At 41.5% G+C, this 14,647-nt stretch overlaps 1 protein-coding gene across 2 annotated transcripts; it reads right to left on the bottom strand.

Moving 5' to 3' along the window:
- Positions 1-1,664: 1,664 nt before the first annotated feature.
- Positions 1,665-12,701, bottom strand: ferry3 (FERRY endosomal RAB5 effector complex subunit 3; the record flags this gene model as incomplete). 2 transcript variants are annotated; one of them, XM_079223756.1, is made up of 13 exons in its annotated part: positions 1,665-2,981; positions 4,159-4,226; positions 4,670-4,727; positions 6,337-6,539; positions 6,641-6,709; positions 7,106-7,246; positions 7,417-7,614; positions 7,782-7,888; positions 9,256-9,377; positions 9,595-9,694; positions 10,291-10,472; positions 11,774-11,919; positions 12,521-12,701. In XM_079223756.1, 13 exons carry the CDS (start codon positions 12,699-12,701, stop codon positions 2,889-2,891), a joined length of 1,668 nt encoding a protein of 555 aa, XP_079079882.1. In that variant the 3' UTR covers positions 1,665-2,888. The 2 variants fall into 2 exon arrangements, with proteins under 2 accessions (XP_079079882.1, XP_079079881.1); XM_079223755.1 differs by having other exon boundaries at positions 7,118-7,246.
- Between the last annotated feature and the right edge of the window lie 1,946 nt (positions 12,702-14,647).

The raw sequence follows: 14,647 nt of genomic DNA, 5'->3' as shown, positions 1-14,647 counted from the left end.
TAAATGACATCATAATAACTCATTATGATACAAAAACAAACACATCGATTACATATGTTGAAGGTGCGTGCACACTCAACTAAACTAAGGCACGCACTTTAATGTTTATCATGTCATTTTCAAAGTGCCTCATAATGGTCACACGATATTTTATTTTCTTGAAGCAAAACATTTCAAGTTCCGGTCGCATTACCTGTGACGTGGATACGCGAGAGGAAAATAGCCGTAAACAAACAGTTGAGTGAAGAAAAAAGATTTATGTGTTTTTATTCAGTTATGCTTTAAAACGCTTCTGCTATTATGTCTCATTGAGTGCCATTTAAATTCACTATTATTCCATTGTTCTCCATTGTCCTTTCTATTGTTCAGCACATCTACACCATATCCTACATCCTGCCTACGCACTTATTTTCTTTACAGAAAAAAAAGAAGAAAAAAAGAAAGCAAGCGCACTTTCTCACATGAGTTTAGTTTGTTCATTTAAATACCATGGCTTTGGTTCATTCATGAAGCAGAAATTACCGGGCATCCACTGACCATTATCATGCCTGATAATGCCCATCAGGCTCTTATCTCTAAAACATTGAATGTGTATGTATGCAAGTTGCAATGTGGGCTCTTGAAACCTAAACCTGTGGATAAAAAAAGGCTTATATTAGGATTCATGTGGTTTTAAGCACACCGTGACTGTAACCAAGTAAAAAAAAAACACATAAATCATGTTTTTTATCTCATTTTTAAATGTCCCTTTAATATGTGTATCACCAAATTGTTTTCCAGGCAAGTTCAATTAAGTGAGGAAATCCATTATCACTGAATAATTCTGCTCTGTGAGTGTAAACCCTGCACTGATGCAGAAAACGTTCCTGCTTCCCAGGGAGGGACAAAGTGTTGAATCAATCAGACAAATGTGAATGGATGTTTCCGGTGAGGCACTAATAATGATGACTGTTCCCGGCTCATGTTTCTGTGCCTGTGACATCCTCGGCCAACGAGTACTTCAGCCTGAGGAGAGCCTTCAGGTTTCATATCCAGTGTGTGAATGTTGCTTCAGATCCTTTTCAATCATTTGTCCAGAACCGAGAGGAGGAAGAGTTGGACCTGCCTTCTCCTCCCAAGGAAACCCAACACCCCAGGCCACTGAGACCAATCCCAAGAATGCCAAACACTCAGCAATACATATTTTCATATTCAAATTATTTTGGTGGGTTCTCAGCATGGCAGCATGGTATAAACAGTTGCAGGTTTCAACATGACGCTATTCAATCTCATAACTCTCTCGTGGGCCACTGGCCTTGTTGTTTATTTGGAAGGAAGAGAAGGCAATTTGCTTTGATTGCTCCACTCTCGACTTTTCCTCATATCACCACTGAGCGTGGCAAACTTTATGTCAAGCCAAACTGATTTTAGTCGGTCTGAAATGGCTTATGGGCCACCATTAGATGTAGGGGGAATGTAATTCCAATGAATGACGTGGATTATTAACTTCAGAGAGATTATGTGCCTGTGGATAACCCATCAAATAAAGCACAGAACTAAAAGTCACTAAAGTGTATCACTGTTGACAGAGGGGGAGAAAAAATAATCAGCAGACAAAATGTGGAAGTCTGTCATGAGCTTATGATGGCTTTCATGAAGAATTCACATCAAGTCAGAGTGGTGAGCGCTTCTTTTTATTCAAACATAAAAATGTAAAAAATATACAGAATACACATCTGATTAGGTTTGAGGGTTCAACATAATTATCACATTTATACCACTGAGTCCCATAGGGCTCATTAGGACTAACATGAAATGCACTTTTAAACTTGATCTCTTTTTGTGTAAATGCCTGTGTGATCACATTCATCACATCGTTGTCCTTAGGAACAGTGCCATCTGCTGTTACACAGGTAGAAGGGAGGGAACACACATTCACAAAAAAAACACACACAAACGAAGAGTGATCCTCACTACAACTTACTGCAATGCAGCATTAAAAAAAAAACACCTTTGCTGATCTCAGCAGCAGCAGCATTCGTCTTTTGGGACGAGGAGTCAGAGTTCATCTCACTTGTGAAAATCACTGTGAAATCTCATATGATGGCTAAACTGTGTAGTCATACATCAGGACTTCTTCATCAACGTTCAACAGATGAAATGTGATGGTGAGAGGGGCCTCATATTTGCTATCAAAACTTTAAAAAAAAAAAGATTTAAAGAGGAGATCTGTGTTTAAAATGATTATATTGTATAATCAACTTACTGTCATTGCATCTATCTGTTTGGTAACGTGTGGTTAAAACACTACAAAAGTCACATTTAGCGCGGTTGCTAATACAGTTAGGTCACGCCTGTCCAATTGCCGCTATTATCCAGCTTCATGGCTTTAGTAAACACTTTATTTTCTTTCAGCTCCGGTGATGTGAGTACCAGCGAGTTAAATCAACTCCACCAACACAGCACTCTCCATTGTGCTGCAGCTCGAACGTGCGGGAAGCTACAGACCGCGGCTTTAAAGGAAAAACGGGTACACTTGCATCACCGGCGGCTGATGTCATGATGTCATAAAACTCTGTCACCAGAACCGCACCCCGGAGGCTGGAAATGATAACTGCAGCAGCTGCGTTGGAGCCACTGAATCCAGTAAGAAGTATTTACAGCGCGTGTAGCTTTGGAAGGCGCAGAAATAACGAGGCTCACCAAATGCATACAAATGTCTCTCGTCCCTTTTAAAATCGTTTTTGCAACCATATGTTGACCCCCATATCAATGAATGCCCCCCTCCACATATTTTACCACAAAATCTTCACTACTTTACAGTCATTAGTTCCTGAAAAAAAAAACATGTCTGTAGAACTGTTCAAATAAATCAGTCTCTGTATGCCGTGAGGTGAGGCTGTGGTGCATCAGTGCTTTGAGGTGAGAGTTAGGGTGGAGGAGACGCGGAAGATCTGAGGCAGCATGTTGCTCAACTGGTAGAACATCTCCTCTGAGATACTCTGTCAACACAAGAAGAGACACACAAAGACGCAGCCAGGATTAGTGATTTGTGCAGCAGCAATTGGGGAATCACAACACCTTCTTGCACACATTTTAAGTCCACGCACTGTGACAATGGAAGGGAACCAATGTCAACTTTTTTTTCTCTTCTTGAAATTGTGCCTGTGACAACAAAAAAAACACATCCGGACTGTTCGTGTACACAGCCAGGCGTTAACAGCCCCTGCGGTGCCGTTCAGTTCAACATCACAGGGGCTTTTTCTTCCCCAGGAAACTGTAGTCGAGATGTTGAAATGATGTTGAGCTCCAGCAGCTGTGGCTTTAACAGGGGGACATGCCGCGTTAGCATCGCCACCCGTCAAATAAGAATGTTAAGTATTAATCTTTAAGCATTCGCGCATCATTCATCCACACGCAAACACAGAGCGTGTAAATATATACATATATATATATATTTAGCCGCCGCGTCTCTTTGAGGCACAGAAAACAATGTTGTTTCAGAGCTGCTATTTTGAATGGTGTCTGAGCATGTAGCTGACGAGAAGCCAATACAGTCGGGAGTCCTTTGATGGCGCTGGTTTTATCATCCTAACCTGTCAACACGAGATCGCGCTATAAGCTCTGCTGCCTTCCTGACAAACCACAAACGCTATAGGTATACAACATCCAGATAAGCCCTGAATACAGTAACAGTTAAGCTTCACCCAGCACTGGAGTCACAACTACCTGAACCTCCTTGTGCGGAGCTGAACCTGGATGTTTTTTTCTTCCCCTTTTACTTTGACATAAGGTTAGACCTGGATATCCAAGTGAGTTCAACATTACGCCTCAGTGGTGGAAAGCCACACGTTAATCCTGTTGTTTATCCCACAATTACATAGAGGATCTCCCTCTCTCTCAGCTTTCTTTTATCAGGGCAGTGTAAACATTGGTCAAGAGAACCTAAAGCCCTCTAATTTATGGCGCGCTCTTCAAACAGTCTCCCGTCTGAGCTTTATTCAGCTGGGCCAGGTGTGCCTTTTGTGTGGCGTTGTGTACATGCGAGTCCCCGAGTACACATTTCTGTTGAATTAACAGAGGTTTGCTGGCGAGCAACTCCTCAAAAAGGATGATTGTGCGTCACCTCAGCTGAGAGTCGTGAGACCAAAAACATAAGGTGGTACGTTCTGCTCTCACTTTTGGCACCAGAAACTGGACTGTGCGCGATATTCCTCCATCCCACGAGGCCATCTCCATCATGAAGCCTGCAAAGGGAAAACAGATTGAAAGTAATTCACAGATCAAATATTTATCAGTAATGTTCAGTGTATTCCATGCACAATTTTCTTATGCAGTTTTGTAATTACATTATTTTGTGTATCTACCATCCTGTATCGACTTCCTCTCCAGCAGGAGGAGCGTCGCACATCTCAGTTACAACTTTTACATTTTTGATCAGCTTTTCAAAAGAGGAGTTCAGCTCAAAAAAGCCCGTTGCTCTTTGGCTTTGAGGGAATGAGAAAACCTCTTGTTTTAAAAAGCTGGAGACTTGGGCTTGACAGATCTTTGCTTTATTGCTTCACCAATACCCAGCAGAAAGGAGGACCAATACAAGGTCCAATGTCACTCGCCGTTTTAACTGTGCTGAGCATAAAAGCTCAAGAAAACAATTCCTTAACTGAAAGATGTTGCTACATTTTCATCTTACCTTTGACACATTTGAATACCAGCTCTGCTCTCTTTAGACACCACGGTATGGTCATCTCCTGCAGAGAGATGAAAGCAGAAAATAAGAATGAAAATAGCGTTTAAAACAAAATTGCAAAATAATACATATTACACAAGTCAAACACAAAGTCTGTGAGTTGACTGTCTCTACACATAAGGGAAGGCACTGTGTGGCTTCAAAAGTGACCTCAGCAGCCAACCATAGGTTGCACCACACGCGGTACAGTTAACACAGCAGTGCATCGAGGACTGACGAGATAAGGACAGATGGACATCAACAGGTCCATCTCCTTTAAAGCAGTCGTGGCCCGAAGGCACGATGGTTAACGCCTCAGTCAAATGCTACACAAACCAGATGGTAGAGATGGAAGAGAAGGGCAAAGTCCACTCTCTTCCTCTCCAATCAGCAGCATAGTCAGGAAGGCATGAAGAGACACACACACACACACACACACTTAGACCCGTGTGAACGGCGTAACCCACTACGATTTGTCCTAAACAGCACATGCTTGAGCCATGGGTGTCTGACGTGTGATCAATAGGATAATATGCTTAGTAGTATACAGTATAGTTTGTCTTTATGACTGACGCTGGTGTCTGTGATGAGCTGGCTGTTGCTTTAAAAAGGCCGGGGTGGTCTTTGCCAAAGCAATTAAGACAAGTAAATGTATTTCTTACAACCACAAAATTGGTTGACAGAGTTTTTAATTTCCTCTCTGAAAACCTTTAAACGTATTATAGGGTAACTACGCAATAGCTTCAATATTCCTTTTTCCTCAAAGTCTTAAATGCTCAGGGAAATAAAATAAAAATAGATACAAGAGGCACAGCCCTGTTTTATTTGTGCCAGTCTCCAGTTCTTCTAGACAAACTATGGTGTATGGTGAACTCAAACCGGGTCGCACAAACGGGCCAAACATCGCCACTAAATAGCAAAAAGGACTGAAAGGAAGATGACAGGTCGAGAGTTTAGATGTGGAACCAGAAGCTATTAATTAAAGTTATTCTGGTTCCCGGGGCATCAAAGGTTAGACGCCCTCGGTTACGTAAACAAAGACTCTCGATTAGACATGAGAAGGAAATAAATGTAATGTGGTGGCAGGAGTGCAATCAAGACAGAGGCTTGATGAAACTTCACATCTTACGAGATTCTCAGTTTATTATATGTTTAAATGTTTATTGAGGCTATAGTTGAGGAACTCTGAAGTATATGCTCTTCCATTCATTTCCAGCAGACCAAATATATAATTTTTTTCCCCTAATTTCCAGAAGAAAAAGACAAATCCAGCTTATTGTGATGAAATCTTTTGGCCAAACTCTGCTTGATTGCAAAGTTCACCAGTCACTGACAGCTTTCTCTCTTTTTTTAAACACATTTCACCTTTGACAAATGTTGCGCCTCCTGCGATTTGAAAATCACAGTCATATTGCAAATTCGATTAATTGTGCAGCCCGAACCAGGAGTATGGTCATACCCCACTCAAAGTATGGGACCATCCAATACAAGAGCTGTTTGGCAGTAATGGTTACACTCCAAACTACTGTTCAAGTCAAGTGTTTTGGTAGCCAGTGCATTCATCCTGCAAACTCTCTACATTACTATAACCCTTATGAACAAGCGTTCCCCGTGCTCTCGGCCGCTCTTACCTCCGACATGTCGTGGACCAGCAGCAGCGGGACCGTGATGGTGGTGACGTCGTGGGTGCAGCAGACCTTCAGGATGTTTCTCAAGCCCATAATGGCCGGGTCCCGGGCCGTGATGTTCCCCGAGCGCACATTGTCATCTACACACAGGTGGAAGACCACATGGACCTCCGACAGGTTGGAGTGCCGCGAGATGTAGAACTCACCTTGAGGGAGACGCAGCAGTGTGTGGTATTGAGAATACGGTATACAGAAGCAGGGATTCTCTGCTCTCTCAATCTGAACAAAAAACATCGATATCCAGTACCTGGTAAGATGTTAGATGGATTTCTATCAACATTTTTGCTCTTATCGTCACCTCCGTTCCTTGGAATCTCTGTAATACATCAAATAATTTCTGTCAAATGATCTCATAAGGACACTTGATGGCAATGAAAGACTTGTCACCTAGAAAGAATGTTTCTATATACAGCTCTGCTCACCAAACCACTCTACACTCTACTGGACAGCACTGTAAAGTGTCTTCTACTTCCTGACTATTTAATCCCCCTCTCACACTGCTGGCATGTCGCTGACACGCTACGAGTACAGTTCTGTAGTGCAACACTGAAGCCCTGCTAAACAAGGCTATGGTCAACAATATTAGTTCAGCTTTGTGTAATGCATAGCTGGGTAAAGACATTATAATTATCAACTGTCTTCACCAGTTTTGCATAATTTTTTCTAATCCTCTTTAAATGTTCTGCCTGTATCATAGATGTTGTGGAGCAACCAAAAGACGGACCAGGCTGTTCTTTGTGCTTGCTGCTCCGCTGGGCTCTGGCATAGAGCAACACCTGCTGCACTTCGTCCAGCTGCGCCTCCAGAAAGGGAAAGTGGAAGTCTGTGCACTCCTTCGCGACGGTTGCAAAATCTGTGGGGGGGGTCAACACAACAGAACAGGCCTGGGGTGAAATGATGCATGAAGTTAAAGTTAATGTTATTATGCCTCTATACTGTACTCCCATCAATCATTTCACACCTCTTTAAACCCCGAACAGTGTTATTCTCACGGTAAAAGTGAGAAAGCAGATTCCCCCTGACCTCTCTTGATGCCACTGTAGGAGTTGACCCTGTTGTCAACCAACAACACCAGACCACACAGCGAGGAGGAGTAGAGCGAGAGGGCCGTCTGCAGCCGCCTCAGCTTTGCCCCACCACTGCCGTGCCGCCGGTGCTTACAGAAGTCCAACACATCTGACCGGACCAGCCGCAGGTTGTGCATCGTCTTCAGTTGTGCTCCTGATCAGAAAAGGATTAAGCACGGCGCTGCAGCTCACATCAATACTGCTTTCAGTACATCTTTACTGACGAACACTACCAAAAACTAAATGCGATACAAGTGTTTTATGAACAGTGCTGATGAAACTGTGTACAAAGACTTGGAGAGCATGCAACCAGTCGAGCACCTAAATGTATGGTGAAGCTCTCCTCCAGCTGAGGCTGCTCCTCAAACATCCGGGCTCCAGAATCTGCCAGCTCCGACAGCTGGCTGGGCTGCACCTTAATCTCCTCACTGGAAACCAGAGGTACATCAAAATCAATCAATTAAGATATTTATTTAAAAATGTATTTTAAAAAACCTGCAGATATTACATTTAAATATTTTCTACGTTTATTTTTATATTGCCCAGAAAAATACATTATTCAACAGATAAGTGCCTTATCTGTTGAATAATTTTCACATTTATTTTTTAAGAGAAAAAAAACACTGATTCACAAGTTTTTTGTGTGGCTATTTAAAAAAAACAAGACATAATGCAGACAATTTGCTTATGCATCTCTCAGTTATAATGATTCAACATTTGGTTTCAGCACTTCATTTACAAACGTTAAGAAACAATATAAAGGACTCAATGTTGCAACCTGAATATCATTACGGGCTCCAGCTCTAAAAATGCATATTTACAAAGGGTTTGAAGTGCTGATGTAGTTTGAAGTTCCACCAACACATAATAAGATAATGATATTCATCATTAAGAAAACATTGATGCAGGCTCAGCACATTGCCGGAGCAGCTCTTTGCATGCAGTTCCTGGTGTTATCTTTGTTTTGATGGAATATCCAATATATGCAGAGTAGTGTAGGACCTGAATTTAAACCACCACTCACACTGCGGTACTACATTACTGTTAACCACTTTTAGCGTTTTGTTCCCCCGCGATGTCAGTCCTAACTGATTTTGTAAAGCTGAGCATCAGTCAAACTTGAATGAGTTTTTGACCTCTTGTAATCACTTCAATTTCTATGTAAATGGAGTCTGTACTTCAAAAAGGGCCAGCAGGCATGTCATGTTTTGGATTATATCGTGCAGCGGTTAAGATCCTGTTAGTTCAGTGTCAGTTTGACCTCTAGTCAAGATTTAGTGAGACTTTTAAAGTAGCACAATTCACATAGGGGGGTATTTAAATCATTTTATTTTGTCAGTATCATGCAGTTTTACCAAGTTCCTATGATTTTTAGATCCCTCTTTTTGTCACCCTATTTCATCAATGTAAGTTTTTAAATTGATAAATGTAAGATATACATATAAACTTAAACTGAACTTAAACCCACCGATGCCACACTGTCAGTGAACAAAGAGCATGATGCACCGTTCTGTCGCTGCCTTTTGACAATGCTACTCCAAGATGTCACATCTGCACATTGTAGACATCTGTCTGCACTGCACATTCATTTATTTAAACAAGAGTAAGGAACTCCAGTATTCATCATCATAAATCAACTATTGGAGCGCAATCAGAGCTGAAAGTGCCCAACAAGCTGCACAGGAGTGTAAAATAGGCCGACCAATACCAGCTGTCCACACACAAGCACAGATCAGTGATCAAAAGCTTCAGTTTTCACATGTCCGAGTACACAAACACATACAGATGAACTCACGTAATTTGGCTGCTGTTGGATTTCTGCAGGTCCTGGTGCAGACTGATGACCCACTGCTGATACTCGTGCTTTTGAATGCCAGTAACTTGCTTCAGCTCACTGGCCCACTTGTTCTCCAACACCTGCTCAAAGGACACCAAGTCAAACACTAAGGAATTTCAATATAACAACAACATATATATTTTGACTTAGCGGGCTGGGGCAAACCTGAATTAGAAACATGGAAAATTCACAAACTGAGTCCCCTGAAATGTCTGTGGTAAAATGATAACTTTGTACTGGGCTCAAGGTGCACCTGGTTTTACCACTGCTTGCAGAGCACCCCGACTTATTTTTTACCTGCTGTGCATCAAAGTGTTGAGAGGCAACTGCATTTACATCATGGTCACTCAAAGTATTTCCCAGCTCATGCATCACTTTGTCCATTTCCGCGGCTTGCCTGTCAAACAGAAAAACATATTCCTTGATTTTTTTAATCGACAGAGCCTTGCAAAGGTATTCACCCCCTTTTGCTACATTACAACCTTGAATTGAAATGGATTTGTATCTGGATTTTATGTAATGGGCCTACACACTTTTTAAAAATAGAAACGTGGTGCGTGCATTTGTATTCACCCCCTTTGCTATGGAGCTTTTGCATTTGCTGTATGAAAGCAAAACAGTTGTGAACTCAAAAGATAAAAACTACAATTGAATCCATCTACTGATCACGAAGAGATTGATATCCCGATCGCTATAGCCAAAATCTATGCAAACAAACATCTGTTAGCTATGGGTGCATGTGTGTGCGTCAACACAAAAGGACTCAAACAGATGTGTATTGGGTGAACGTCCTACTCCGTCTATTCGAGCAGATCGCAAATCCACCCAAAAAAGATCGATGTGAACAGAAATCAGACCAGAATGAAATTGCCACAATGCATCGCTATCTGGGTCCGGAGCAAATGCACCGAACTAGCGAAAGCACGCTAAGAACACAGAAGGAGAGTCAAATTTTAGCCATACACGGGTGAATTTACAAAGAAAAACACCAACCTCTCTTGTAGTTTCTTAATCTCCATGTCTCTCTCACTGATGAGCTCAGAGATGCTCACAAAGTAGTTGTGCTCCAGGTTGAGAAGCGTATCTGAGGCAGGGGAGTGGATCAGCTCATGGTAAACGTCGGCAAAGTCCTCGTCCCAGCTGGGCTCTTCGGGCCGAGCGTGCTCCAGTGTCGTCTGAATCAGTGAGAGGGGAAATAAAATGACCATTTAGAAATGGTTACTGCAGGTGGTTATGCAAAAGGCAAAGAAAGACAACCCAACCACTCGATGCATTGCATGTTGCATAGTCGCTCCCCTGCATGAAGCTAAATCTTCAGTCATTGTGAGCGATGATCTGCTGTACAAGAGTAGAGCTCAGAGTGGCCAGTGAGACGCTGACATTCAGTAGAAAGTGTTAAAAAACTAAATTTTCTGTGGGCAGAGGAAGACAAATGAGGAAGGCCAGATGAAATGTCAACACATTGTGAATAAGTGTTTTGATCCGCCCAACAAACAAGGCAGTTACATTCCCCGTCCATAATTAGAAAAGCAACACAACAGAATTAGAATCTGAAACTCCTCCATTTATACGAGCTTAGACCACAAACATGACGGACACTGGAAAACATCCACGTGTATTTCCGTGTGACTGCAGAAAAATGTAAATGGTGAGCCGGTCCTAAATGTCTGAGTGCAGTAGGCCAGAGGGGCTTCACAACGAGGCCGCCCTCGTCTTTTTTTATAAATACCTGAGACTAAAGAAATAAGAGACTTTCATGATATCAGAAATGTGTAGGCCAGAAGACCATTCTTAATCTATTTATAAAAGCATAAAGTCCATTTCTGTGTGTCGCCAGACTGTTTGGTATTGATCAATAATATACAGCGATGACCCTTTTCTCAAATATGTGCAACCAGCCGCCACGCAATCGATCTCCGGGAAGGCGCATATCAAAAGTTGAACCAAGTGCAACGAGGAGACTTTAAATGCAGCACGCAGGCTTATATAATGAGATTTATTTTTTTCCCCTCAGGAACTCATGAATAATCAATTTGCAGATGCACTGCACTACTTCTGTTTAAATTACTTTAATAATCCCTGACTGACCCGTAGTTAGGGTTAGGGAGCATTCAAGGACACTTCCGAAAACACTGCTGTGGTACTACAGAAACATGAAGTAGTGGATATACGATCAGGGTGTGCGGAGCAGCCAGTGCCTGAAATAAACACCTGCCCAGAATAAAGCACGCTGTTCATATTATTAATAGACATTCTCTCACAGAAATATCTTCCTAAAGTTTTTTAGCAATTTATGTATTGAATCAAATATAATCGTGACGTAGACAGCATTCATGAGGCGTCCCACAATCACAAAGTGTAGATGGAGCTGAAACGATGAGAGTAAAATCCAAAGGAATTCAAAAATCTGACGGTGAGTAAGATACTAATGTCTTTTAGTCCTTGGGCACAAAAACATAATGAAATGTGTCATCACCTCCACATAAGACCTGGTCCATGCGTTGGTGAGCTGGTTCACGTCTGCATCTCCCACTGTGAGTCTTTGCAGGGCCAGCTCTGCCTCTCTGTCGTAATCCAGGATGGTCTCACTCTCAATGAAGTTGGAAAGGGAGGTTTTGAGCTCTGCAGGAAGAGGTGGAAAAACACAGCAAAAAATGTAATATAATTTCTGTGCAAGCTGAGTATTACATTGCAAAAACAATGGGCTTTCTCCATTCCATCAGTTTAGGTTTCAATCTCACAGCATGCATTATGATACTGACAATACCATTTTATTCCCATGAACAGGGAGATATTATTGGAATAGATTCACCTCAAATAAACAGAATGTGATATGTCTTGTCCAACTGTGTAGATTTCAAAGTTCAAATCAACATGTTTGAAATACCATTTTAGCAGTAATTGTGTGTCAGTTCTGTCCAGCGCTAGTGTGCTTTGTAGGAGTATATTGTGACAAATATTGTCACCTGAAAATAAGTTTTAATGACTTGTTGATTTCCTTTAAGGCAATGTGAAAGGGAGCATGCTGTCATCAACAGTGTCTGGTTGGAGAGTTTCCTGCAAGACCACAAACAGCCCCTGACAAGTTTTCACATACAAATGCTTGTGTTTGCTTCAGAGACGTAGAAGCCAAAGAAACATTGGAATTTCCCTTGACGAAGTCGACTCCACCTGGGTGTAGGATAACACACAGTTGTGTAACTCGTACGCGCGGCAGTCTCACCATCCTCTATGTAGCAGGGTATTTTATGGAGCAGCATCAGGCGTCCATGAAGGTCACATGTGTTCTCTTGAGCAGGAAACTGCAGAGGCACCTTGAGGACACAATGGTGTGTCCCTGCCCTGAACTCAAACACAAACTCTTTCTCGGCAGAGCTGTTCACTTTGATTTTGTTCTTCTTCATGGTTGCGTCTGAAAAAAAAAAAGAATGATAGTGATACAATGAATGAAGGTGATAGAATTTAAGTCTGAGAGTCACGTGGGGTACAAGTTAACCACCTGACACAGCAAAGAAAACACACATTGGGTTCAGGATTCCTTCATTGACACCTCGTTAAACTGTAACTAGCAAAGGAGGCGTGTTTCGTGGTTTATCATTAAATGTAATAGCGAATTACTGTTAAAAGTCGACTGACGACACCATGTTATTGTTGCTCCATGCTAGCTAGCAGTGTAGCTAAAAGCTAAAGAAAATAATAAATACATAAAAAGAGGCAGCCTGTCGTGGACATGTCTAGCTGAGCATCGCTGTTTGCTTTACTTTGGTGAACATATTAATACTATAAGCGGCGTATTTACCTGAGAATGAATGAATATGGTGTTTCCTGCTGCAGAGGCTGCAGGGCGCTCCTGTCAGGTTCAGTCAGCTGACCGCTTCGGACTCAGTCGTTCGCGGTGTGACAGCAAAGGCACTTTCGCGAGAGGATTTTCAGTTGTTTATATCATTATTTTTTTCAGCTGTTCATCATAACTGCTATGATATGTGTCTGAGAGCTTAATAGTTTTGGTAAATTGTATACATTTGATAAGGGTAGTTCTCTTTCCCGTACAAAGCAGATTTACAAAGACACGAATCTAATGACCCCGGAACTTAATTTACGAGAGCGTTTTTCCTTATGCACTATCGCCCCCTGCCGGCTAGAAATGATGCAACCAGTAGTGTATGGTCTTGATCAAAGAGGAATCAGATAGGAAAATGCAGGAAAATATACTGTTTTAAACTGTTTTCTGTTGCCTTTACTTGATCCAGATCTAATTGCTCCATCTCGCTATTTATTTTATTTCTTAAACTGCACTGCAACTTTTATTTTTTATCTAGCTTTTTGACTATTTTAATGTTTTCTTAACTGTTTTAAATCCTGTTTTTCTCTGCATTATGTGTTAATGCTTTTAATGGTTTTATGTGAAGCACTTTGAATCGCCTTGTTGTTGAAATGTGCTATACAAATAGACTTGCCTTGCCTTGCCTTGTTAAACAATGCATTTTTGTAAGAACTTACTGTGGAACTCTATGGAAATCATTGTGGAGGTGGGACCAGTGGCTCTCGTGTAAGTAATAACTAATAATACCCAGCAATTCATAATTATGATGGCATCAATAATATGTTGCGACCTCGTAAAAATTAGGTTGCATAGCTTTACTCCATAATGTCTGTTGTTTCCTGATCAGCTCATTAAAGCCCACCACTTCTACTATGTAGCCCAGTCAAGACAGAATAAACGATTGTAAAATATAAAGAAACGTTTTATGGTTAGTACTCACCTATTTTAAGTAGATCAACTATTGTACGTATTTGTTTGTTTGTTTGTTTAATTTGATATCGTTTTGTATATAATAACTCTACAAAAACACAACTAAGCTACTGAAGTAAGTTAACACGTGGCTGTGCACTGGATACTTGACTGTTTTAGTGATAAGTCACAGACTCTCGCTGACCACTACACAATCCAATTAAAACTGCAAACTGAGAAAAAAAAGAGACATACATAAAGCTTTACATCTCCAAACATTTGCCAGGGCTTTCAACCACATATCAAAGTCTTCATACGTAGAGGAGTTTGTTTAGTTGTCATAAAAAGGCATTGTATATATATATATATATTGTATATGATTCTTTTTTTTTGAGGAAACTTATATCCTTCAATGTGTGCAGCAAGATGTTGGAGATGTTCTCCCCGTCTGTTGTGGCCAGTGCTCTGTACTTCGTCATAGTCTTGGGGAGCAGCATTGGAGCCGGAGAAACCAACAGACTCAGTAAACTGGTAAAGAAGGCCGGCACCATCATTGGCTGCAAACTGGACTATCCGGAGCAGGTGGTGGAGAGGAGGACACTGAAGAAATTGCTGTCA

The sequence above is a fragment of the Taurulus bubalis genome (assembly GCF_910589615.1).
Source record: "Taurulus bubalis genome assembly, chromosome: 9".
Taxonomy (NCBI): domain Eukaryota; kingdom Metazoa; phylum Chordata; class Actinopteri; order Perciformes; family Cottidae; genus Taurulus; species Taurulus bubalis.
The sequence above is the reverse complement of the archived record's forward strand: the minus strand, read 5'-3'. Positions and strand labels throughout refer to the sequence as shown.